This window comes from Lynx rufus, unplaced genomic scaffold, assembly GCF_022079265.1.
Source record: "Lynx rufus isolate CCGP_SWC_20201006 ecotype Redwood Valley unplaced genomic scaffold, mLynRuf1.p SCAF_8, whole genome shotgun sequence".
In the NCBI taxonomy this organism is placed as follows: domain Eukaryota; kingdom Metazoa; phylum Chordata; class Mammalia; order Carnivora; family Felidae; genus Lynx; species Lynx rufus.
The window spans coordinates 6,530,898-6,541,769 of record NW_025814896.1 but is presented as its reverse complement, the minus strand read 5'-3'; the positions used below and the strand labels follow the sequence as shown (position 1 = coordinate 6,541,769).

At 51.6% G+C, this 10,872-nt stretch overlaps 1 protein-coding gene across 1 annotated transcript; it reads left to right on the top strand.

Moving 5' to 3' along the window:
* The first annotated feature begins 235 nt into the window (after positions 1-235).
* FAM210B (family with sequence similarity 210 member B) lies at positions 236-9,912 on the top strand. The gene is made up of 3 exons (XM_047068431.1): positions 236-451; positions 6,959-7,134; positions 7,576-9,912. Exons 1-3 carry the CDS (start codon positions 266-268, stop codon positions 7,790-7,792), a joined length of 579 nt encoding a protein of 192 aa, XP_046924387.1. The 5' UTR covers positions 236-265; the 3' UTR covers positions 7,793-9,912.
* Positions 9,913-10,872: the final 960 nt, after the last annotated feature.

Sequence of the window (10,872 nt, the reverse complement as noted above, 5' to 3'; positions counted from 1 at the left end):
GGCCCCGCCCACTCCGCGTTCGGCTCCCGCCCCCCCACCCCGCGTGCCGCTCGAGTTCCGGAGGGGCGGGTCTGGTGGGCGGGGCCTGGAGGGATCGGGCGGCTCGGGAGCCGGAGGGGCCGGGCGGGTGGGCGGGGCCTGGAAGGGTTCGCGCGGCTCCGGTCCCGCCCACGCCGCTGTGGGCTCTGGCTCCGGCGGGCCCCGCCCACCGGCGCTCGTTCCCACTCGGGTCCGCTGCGCCCGCGGCAGCGCTTCGCCGCGCGCCATGGCCGGGCTGCTGGCGCTGCTGGGCCCAGCGGGCCGGGTGGGCGCCCGGGTCCGGCCTCGCGCTACCTGGTTCCTGGGTGCCGCTGCCCCCTGCGCGCCGCCGCCCCTGTTGCTGCCGCTGCTCCGGCCCGGGCCCGACGCCCCGCTGCTGCGTGCGGCCCGCGGGCACATCCAAGGCCACCAGGTAAGCCTCCCCACCCCCACCCTGCTCCTGGGGCGCCCGGATCCCGGCCGACCTCCGCGCAAGGACTGCTTGGCTCGCCCAGCTGTGCGAGGCCGAGCCCCTCCAGGGTTCCCAAGGCCCCAATCCCTACGAGCCGAGGTAGCGAGGCTCCCAATTGACAGGCGGAGAAACTGAGGCTCAGGGAGGTCTGGTGATCTGCCCAAGGTCACACGGTCTCCGGCAGAGCCCCAGGTTCCCAGAGCGTCGGCCGGCACAGTGGTGGTAGCACAGAGTATTATAGCTGGGGCTTGAACTTGGTATTAAGGCCTTCACTTGGCTGTCAGAGTTGTTCCCTCTGCAAGTGGCTCTGGAACGTCCTCCGCACTGCGCGGGGGAGAACGGCTCCGGGGGTGCTGCCGCCCTGAACACCTTCCAGCACTTGCAGCTGCTCCTTTTTATCTAACCAAAAGACCAGGCCTCCCTGCCAGACTTCAGGCAAGACTCGGGCAAGAAACACTGTTTTTCATCCTGTTTCATTTCAGTTGCCTTGTATGTGTGGTAAGTGAAAACTCTTTCCCTTCGGAGTGGTAATACGGGACTTTCCTTTAAAAAAAAAAAAAAAAAGTTACAGGTTTGTTTGTTTGTTTGTTTTTTAAGTTCATCTTCTTAAAGAAAAACAGTAGTAAAGTGGTGCGGTCTGGAGACACAGGACCTAACAAGCTGGGACTCCAAGAACCCGGCCTCCTGCGGAGGAGTGCCTCAGGCCTTGCCGGCTTCCGTCCCTTCACCGGGGGATGGGATTCAGCCCCTCCACTCCCCAGCTCTGTGAGCGACCTCACCCCAAGGAGGCTGAAGGCTCTGAGCCAGCTTGCTGACCTTTCAAGGGGCTAAAAGTCGGACCTTCCCCAGAAGAGCTGGGAAGCAGGCCTGAGCACAGTGCCAGCGGAGCTTCCTGAATGAAGGTTCCCTGGGGACCCACACCCTGACTCTGCTTCCTGTTCCACCGTCTGGTAGCCAGTAGATCCTGTCTCTAAGCCTTGAGCCCTCTACACATACCTGGCTGCCTCCTAGTGATTCTTCGTGGATCAGCCCACCTGTCCCTTCCTCCAGGAAGCCTTCCCTGACCACCAGTGATACCTTGGGTGCCTCCACTGCCCTCCCCCCCATCGGTCCTGCACTTGCCACCTGGAATGGTCTCCTGATTTGCTTGTGTGTCCCGTCAGCCAGTATTAGCTTTGTCCCCAGCCCAGGCCCAGGCACTGGCAGGTTTGTGTATGTGAGCATGTGCGAACGTGTGTATGTGTGTGCATGATGTGTGTACACAGTGGTGACGAGTGTGGTCGCAGAGTCCCTGCATTCCTGTCTCTACTCACTAGTTCTGTGGCCTTGATCAGATTCCTTCACTTCTCTATTTCTCAGTTTCTTCGCCCATGAAATGGGATGTTAATAATTCACATTTCATGGAGCTTGACTGTGAAACAAGGTAATGTGCGTACCTGGCATCGGGTACGTTCTAAATTAACGTTAGCTATTGTTGTCATTGTCACAGTAAATGTGTAAATCACAGGGCCCCGTGAGCTACTGGTAGATGGGCAGGATCCGAGTGGGATCGAACCTAACAGGATGCTAGGACAGAACATACTCATCAAAGTGTCACCTCCCTGAGAAGACACTTCCCCAGGGGGGCCTGAGAGCAGGTGGAGGGGTGCCCCTGTCAACTGCCCCTGGTTACTCACAGGCACCTTGGTTTTGGCCGCTGGGAGTAGGGAGTGCGGCTGGGGTCTCCAAATGTGCCAGAAATTTAAGTACCTGAGAGTCGCACCCACGTCTGCCTTCAGCGGGGAGTCTCCACTGTAACTGGGAGAATCCTGCCCTTTTCGCTTAACCCAATTCCGTGGCCTGCGTGTCACCTAACAGAGCTGCCTAGCCTGCCTGCACTCACACTACGGGAGGGAAATCTCGGGCAGATGACTGGCTCTCTTTGAGCCCCAGTGTCTTCATCTCTGTCAGTTCTGCTCACGTGCTATCTTTTCAGGGAGCCCCTTCCTGATGACCTTATTTAAACCGGCAGCGTCCCTGCCCACAGTCCGACCCATCTGCCTCCCCTCCTTGGTGTTTCTCCACAGCACTTGTCACATCTAGCTGCCCTGATGCTTTGCTTGTTTATTGCCCCTACCCTCCCACTAGACCCTAGGCCCCCTGAGGGTAGAGTTTTGTCTATCTCGTTCATTGCTGTCCCCTACATTTACAGCAGTGCCTCGCGTAGAGCTGTTATCCGTGAGTAAGTGAGGCGCAGAGCCTAGTTATTAAGAGCGGAAGCCTCGGAACCAGACTCGACAGGTTCCGATTCCAGCTCTGACAGATAATTCCTGCGTGACCTTCTGAAAGTTAACTCAACCTCTCTGGGCTTCCCGGATCCTCTTCCGTTAGGTGAGGATGACAGTAGTGCCTGTCTCACGCGGTTGTTGTGAGCATGATCTGCATTAATATTTTCAGAGTACTCGGAGCCATGCTTGATACAAAGTAAATACAATGTAGTGGTTGGTATTATCATTACCTAGTGACCCAGTGAAAACAGGTGTCACTCCAAACAATGTGAGCAACTCTTGAACAAAATCTTTGGCTCATTCCTCAAACCTTCCTGCTCCTTCTCAAATAGCCTTTTGTATTTTAATAACTATTAGGATTGAGGGGAGGAGGGAGTCTCTCTCTCTCTCTCTCTCTCTCTCTCTCTCTCTCTCACACACACACACACACACACACACACACACGCAAGGATGTAAAAGCACTTTGGCTAAGCACAGATCTAGAGGATGTATACTGTTGTATGCACCCTGGGCAGTGCCTAACACATCATATCACAGGTACCTGAAGCGTTATTTCACAAAGAAATGAATGCCTGAGAAACTCCCACTCTTACAAGTCACCCCCTCCCAAATTCCTTTATTTTAGCCTCTTCAGTCTCCTTCAGGGTTAGGAAGAAAACCGAATGGCTCACAATGCTCAAAGATACTTCCCTTGACCACGATGAAAGGAAGAAAACCGTCCAAGATTCAAACTCTAGAAAGTTAGCACTGAACCCTGCTGCTGCCTAACAGGAGATGGTCCATCGTGTCTGAATAGTTTATCCCTCCCGTTGTTTTGCAGTAGATGCTGCTTATTCTGTAGCTGGAAGTTTGGCTGCCTCTGTATTTTTCTTTTTTGGCCAAAAGGCATTTTGCCAAAATAGAGGTTGCAAAGAAAAGAGCCCTCGACAGAGACAGCTCCGCTCAGTTCTGGTGAATGGACTGACAGGGCATGATTAAGTTCGGTCGGGCCAAGTGTCAAGGGTGGAAAATGAAAGGGGCTTTCTCCCTCCTCGGCCTCAGAACGTTGTCTGGCACTTGGAAGGTAGGTTGTAGATTACCGTCCTATCAGCGCCTGCCATTTGGCAGCTCCCGTCCCAGGGCTTCCTCAGCAGCTACAAGGCGGGTGGGGCCTTGTTTATCGGAAAGAACTTGAGCTCTGAGCAGCCTTCCTGGCCGGTGGGTGGCAGAGGCAGACGGAAGCTCGGAGGGAAGGGACGATCACACGCGCTGGCCAGCCTAAAGGCACTGACTGGTTTCCCTTCTCCCCACCAAAGCCTTGAAGTCCTGGAAGAGTGTTCCAGAACTTTAGCAATGTTCAGCCTTTACAGGACAAGAAGGCGAGTCTGACTGCAGAAGCCATGTGGCCTCATGGTGGCCCGTGCAGTGACCCAGCCAGGCACCCACAGCCAGTTTGCCGCTTCCCCAGAACCTCAGTCTCCCCATCTGTCTAAGTGGGAGCCACAGAGGTGCCTACTCATGGGTTTCCTATGAGGGGTTTTATGAAATGACACCTTTAAAGTGCTAAGCCTGGGGCCTGGCTCAGTAGAAGGGGCCTATCCTGAGGACACAGATGGTTTTCCTAAAACCTCTCATTACTGCCCATCAGAATGCACTCTCCGGGGGGGGGGGGGGGGGGGGAGGGCGGTGCCTGGCTGGCTCGGTCGGCGGAGTGCCACTCTTGATCTCAGGGTTGCCAGTTCGAGCCCCACGTTGGGGTAGAGGTTACTTAATTAATTAAAAAAAAAAATGCACCCTCTGAGACCCATGACCCAGTACTGGATCTCAACCGTCCCCCCCTTTGGTTAAGTCTTTGTTTTCATAACTCTGCAAGTGGCCTGCACATTTGATTCCCAGGAATGCGAACATTTAATGAAATTGAGATTAATTCCCAGAGCGAGGCTTATGGGTAGGAGCCCCCAGTGAGCTGCACAGCAGGTGCATCTGAGGACAAGGGAAGACCCTCCTGGAGAACATGCTGAGGGCAGGAAAGAGCAGAGAGAGGTGAAGCAGGATTGGGAAGCAGGGGCTTTCCCTGGCAACCCCGGGCAACTGATAACTAATCCCAAAGCCCAGGCCTCACCCCAAAGCACAGAATCAGACGCTGCACCCCTGGACAGAGGTACAAACGGACCAGCAGCATCTGGGTCACCTGGGAACCCATACGAAGGCTCCCGCCCCACTTGCTGAGTCAGAGCTGAAGCCCGCAGGGCTGGGACGCCAGCAGGGTAGGAGCGGGCTGGGAGGTCCCCTGCGGCCCAGAGGAACCTTGCAGGGTCTGGAGGTGCTGCTCTGGGTCCCTGTGTTGTTTTATTTTCCCTCAGGGAGTCCTGTTCCTACCTCCTGGGGACTCTGGGTTGTCACGCTCCTCCCTCTTGCCTTTGAAGTGTGGCTCCATATGCTGCACACTCTAAAAATACGAGGCAAAAGCCATCCTGCTACAAGCCAAGAACCGGAGCTAACTGACCCAGATACTTTCTCCCAGAAGAGCTGTGACACAGGTCATTAGGGTTCAAGAAATCCTTTCATAAACAAGGCACTCTCCATGTTGAGAAGGAGCTTTTTACATTTTTTTTTAATGTTTATTTACTTAGAGCATAAGCTGGGGAGGGGCAGAGAGAGAGGGAGACACAGAATCCGAAGCAGCCTCCAGGGTCCTAGCTGTCAGCACAGAGCCTGACGCGGGGCTCGAACCCGTAAACCGTAAGATCATGACCTCAGCAGAAGTCAGATGCTTAACTGACTGAGCCACCAGGAGCCCTGGAGGTTTCTTTTTTTTTTTTTTTTTCAACGTTTATTTATTTTTGGGACAGAGAGAGACAGAGCATGAACGGGGGAGGGGCAGAGAGAGAGGGAGACACAGAACCGGAAGCAGGCTCCAGGCTCTGAGCCATCAGCCCAGAGCCTGACGCGGGGCTCGAACTCACGGACCGCGAGATCGTGACCTGGCTGAAGTCGGACGCTTAACCGACTGCGCCACCCAGGCGCCCCGGGAGGTTTCTTTTTTTTAAAGAAATCCAGTGTTCCTGGGTTGTTTCTCCCAAACAATCCAGGCCCTGTAGGTGCTCGATAAATGTTAATAGATGCGTCCTTTCTATGCAAACCCCGGGCAGGGCATTTATGGCCCAGGAATCATCCCTCCCTCTGTCCAGAGCTCAGGGGTAAACCTCGATTCTGGTGGTAAATACACCATAGCTTCCACTCCATTTTATTTTGCACACACCGCCCTTGTTTTGTGGAGTCGAGGATGGGTGTCATGTGCTCCGGCTGTGGACCCAGATTACCTGGGTTCTAGTTTTGGTGACTTGGGGCCGATTCTTTGGCCTCTGGAAACCTGTGTTGCTCCTCTGTGATTTAGGAAGAAAGTTAGGATCTACCTAGAAGGCGGTTGTGAGGACAAAAGTCTATAGCAGGTGGAGAGAAGCATCTGAGCCTTACCTGGCTCGGAGAAGGTGCTTAATAAAGCATCATCCCTGTCCCCAAGTGTGTGAACCCAAGGTTTTAGTTACTGTTGATGCTCTAACAGCTCACCAGAAATCCAGGGACTTAAAACAACACACATTTATTACCTCACAGGTGTGGAGGCCAGAAGTCCAAAATGGGTCTCAGCTGGGCTAAAGTCAAGGCGTTAGCAGAGCTGGTTCCTTCTGGAGGCTCTGAGGGGGAATCCACTTCCTGACCTCGCCAGTTTCTACAGGCCACATGCACTCGCTGGCCTGTGGCCCCTTCCTCCGGCTTCCAAAGCCGCAGGGCCGCCCCTGCGCTCATGACTCTGCTTCTGTCTTCACACCTTCCCTGACCCTCCTGCCTCCCTCTCTTCACTGATAAGGACCCTTGTGATTCCATTGGTCCCACTCGGGAAATCAGTGATGATCTGTCTACCCATCTCAAGACCCTTAACGTAGTCACATCTGCAAAATCTTACCTTTTACCATGTAAGGTAACATATTCACAGGTTCTGGAGACTAGGACCTGGACATCTTGGGGGCCCATCATTCTGTTGATCATACCCGATAGCCAGCCTTTCAGCACTCTTAGTGTTGACATGGGCAGGAGCCTCGGCTGACTGAGGAAGGACAGCAGCTGGTCGCTCACTGGGTAGGAAGGAGAACGGAACCCTGTGCGACACGAAAGCCACCGATTCCTGCCCCAGCACGTCTCCCCTTCTGTGGTCTGTGCACAGGACCCCGGCAAAATCACTGCGACGACAGGCAGGGATGGCGGCAGCACGGAGGAGAAAAAGCCAAGCAAGTCACAGCAGCTGAGAAAGATTTTTCAAGAGTATGGTGCTGTTGGAGTGTCGCTGCACATTGGAATCTCCTTGATCTCCTTGGGCGTATTTTACACGGTCATTTCAAGGTAAGGTCTCTGACAGTAACAGACTATCATGTAGGATTCTTGGTGAATGAGAACACTTTTCCTATGAATTTTTTTATACATCTGCAACTTTCAGCACATTTAAATTTTTAATTTTTTTTTAATGTTTGTTTATTTTTGAGAGAGAGAGCGAGCGGCAGAGGCGTGAGCAGGGGAGGGGCAGAGAGAGAGAGAGGGAGACACAGAATCTGAAGCAGGCTCCAGGCTCTTAGCTGTCAGCACAGAGCTTGACGCGGGACTTGAACTCACGGACTGCGAGATCATGACCTGAGCCGAAGTCGGCCGCTTAACCGACTGAGCCACCCAGGCGCCCCAAATTTTTTAAATACCATAAATCTTAGAGGCAAATTGATTGTCTAATCCCTTGCAGTAATACTCTCTCTCTCTCTCTCTCTCTGTCTCGTTTTTTGCCTCTTCCCCCAGCGGTGTGGACATGTCTGCAGTCCTGCTTAAACTCGGATTTAAGGAGTCGCTGGTACAGTCAAAAATGGCGGCGGGCACAAGTACCTTCGTGGTGGCCTACGCCATCCACAAGCTGTTTGCACCCGTGAGAATCAGCATTACCTTGGTTTCTGTGCCCTTCATCGTCAGATATTTTCGCAAAGTGGGATTTTTTAAACCTCCAGCTGCAAAGCCTTGATGAACTCTTCAGTTGCGGGCCTGCAAACCTAGTTCTTTTAGATAGAAATTTGGGGTTAGTCTTAGGATATAGCTTTTTGGGGGTAGGATGGGGACAGGAAGCTAATTGCTATGTTCTCACGAATAAGTTTTGCCTTTCCCAGCAAAATCCAGGGTGTCTGTTAATAATTGTAATCATTTTGCTCCACACATGTTGCAAATGCTGTTTATCACAGGGCTTGTATACCTAATCTAAAATGTCAGCAAAACATCACAAATCGAGTTGTCACCTCCACAAAACATTCCTTCTGGAAGATCGGTGGTGAGGTTCTAGTCTGGAGAAGCCCCAGGGATTCATCTCTGCTCCACTTCTTAAAGGGCAGTGATTCATTAAGCTGGTTTTAAAAATTCCCCTTTCTCCAATATCTGCTGTCAGGCTGCCTGCGGTTTAATAAGCAATATTCTGCAAAACAGCTGCCAGGGCCACAATTAATGAAGCAGAAGTTAAGATTTCCCAGTAGGTAATCAGGATCTAAATTAGCATCAACACTTTGACATTGGTTATACTTGTTTCGGGGGGAAGAAAACCCACAAGTATTTCTGGTGTGTTTCATTGATCCTCAACAACCTTCACATCTGGACAGGGTGGACGCCTACCTCAGGCAGGTTTTCTCTCATTTCATGAAACTAGGCCATTTGTCTCTGTTTAGGTAAAATACAGAAACTTTGTCCAGTCCTGATGGCATCACTCGGCTTCTGCCGGGCCTGGTCCACGGGTGAATTTGGACACTGCGCATGCAGAAAGCTCAGACAATCTTTGCTCAATCTAGATCTCCAGCTTCAGACATTCCAGAACTGCGGTCACAGTGTTTACATGGTGTTGCTATTCCCATTTTTAATTGAGTTGAAATTATGTTCTATAGGAAAAGATTTTGTATCACTCTCTAGAAAGGAAACTTAGTAGCACTTGCTGTAAATGGGAGGCAAGTGCGGAAATAATGCAAAATAATACACCCCGGCTGGGGGAGGGGATGTGTAATTACTTTCCGTTGACCCAGTTTTACCCGGTAAAGGGTGTTTGACCTGACCTGAGGTCTTCCCATTTGCTGTTAAGGACATTAGTTAAGAACAGAAACTCAGGCACACAGGTCCAAATTGAGATTTTTGTCCTTGAAGCAGATAGGAGCAGGCAAACCAGAGAGAATTGCTTTCTGTGGGATCCACGTAATGTACCCTCCAGGCCCTGCCCACACAAAGCACTGTCCACACTAGGAACCCAGTTCAACGAATTCTGCCCTGCCACCGTGGTCGAGGGAGTTCCAGGTTTCGTTTGTTTGCCTGATTACGTGTGTGACAGAGAACCCAAGATACCATAAACTGACCATCGTTTTACCACCTGGCTGCTGACAGTTCCCTGGTTAAGCCTTAGCAACCTATGTCCGTAATTTCAGTTCTTTTCCAAGAAGCTCTGTGGGACAAATTCGCCACTTGCAACATCTTTAAAGTGGCTTTTTTTCTCCCCTTTTAAAGCAATGAGCCCCTTGCCAAAAGGTTTTACCCATTTAACGTTGGAACTGCCTTTCTGGGATCTAATTCCAAGGACATCTACACGGCTCAGTGAGAGGCCTCATGGAATGTGGGCAATTCCTCCTGTGGCCTGGTCTGTCTACACAGTTGGCTTCGTGCTCCCAACCACCTTCTCTGCCGGTCTCCATACCTTTCAGATCCCCAGCAATGCCTATGCAAGAAAAGCTGACAGTCCCTCAGGTTTAAGAGCTGAAATCTGAAACTTTGATTCCATGGAGGAAGTGGAAAGACAGGGCAAGCAATAAAACCAATCATCAAACCAAATAGCCATGGCCTTCTCTCCTAAGTAAGCCCCACCTCCACTCCACTCCACTCCGGCCGGTGGTCCCAACAGAACAGAGACACTGGAGACGATGAAATCAGAGGGTCAGGGACTATGTGAATTCACCAGCAAGATGTACAGATTGCTCGTACTTAACAATGTTTTTATGGAACTAGGGGAATAAAACATGCTCTATTTTAAAAATGTAAGCCATTGCTCAGCCCTAATTTTGTATCTGACAAAAGGAGCCGCTTATGTTCCATGAAAACAAATAAACATCTTTGTAGCCTACAGAGAACTTTGCATTCCTCTTCCGGGGGAGCTGGAACTGTTGCCGGTTATGAAGCAGCACGGCGTGTGACTCGTGTGTTAATGTTGTGCTAACACAATGAGCTATTTTCTTTGCTCGTGTGGGTTTGGGGAAATGGCAGTTTAGCCGGTGTCACTGGTGAAGTTAGTCATGTATGAACGACGCTTGGGTGGATGGTGTGTGAAATATCCTGGGGACGGAGAGGTTGGTTTAGCTCAAGACTGAGGAGCAAAGCCTCCTTTGTCCCTCGGGGATTAACTGGATGGACCACTGAAGCTCTACTATGTTTTGAATTTTTTTTAATATTTGTTTTTGAGACAGAACGAGTGGGGGAGGGGCAGAGAGAGAGGGAGACACAGAATCAGGCTCCAGGCTCAGCTGTCAGCACCCGACTGAGCCACCCAGGCGCCCCTGCTCAGTTGTGTTTTGAAGCTTCTGTGACTGCATCAGCACAGCAGACAAGTTTCTCTGTGCTGGCCTCTTCCTTACAATTAGACGTCTCTGGCATCTAGTTCCTTATGTCAAAAGTTGGCCATGAGAGCACAGGTCAGGAACTTCAACCCTTCCACTGTCAAGTTCACCATCTTTGGTTGAGGACAGGATGTTGGCAGCTAGAAACAAACACGTAGCTTGATGCGTTAGGAGCACATAGTACAAGAAATCAAAGGGATACACCTGCATGGCACCTGCTCACGTCTAGGCCAATAGCAAACAAGTGGTGGAAAGAATTACCCACGTAGCCTCACTGTATTCGTGTACTCACGTTTAATGTTTACATACATGGCAGAACCCCAAAGTAATAAAAATATTAAAAATAACCTGCCAAGTATCCCTTGGGATACTGGCTCCCTTGGGAGCCAGATAACAAGGAGAGCAAAGGAAGCCTCTACCAGCTGTGAAGGGGCAGGAGGCTTGAACCCAGGTTGTGCGCAAATCCCCACGC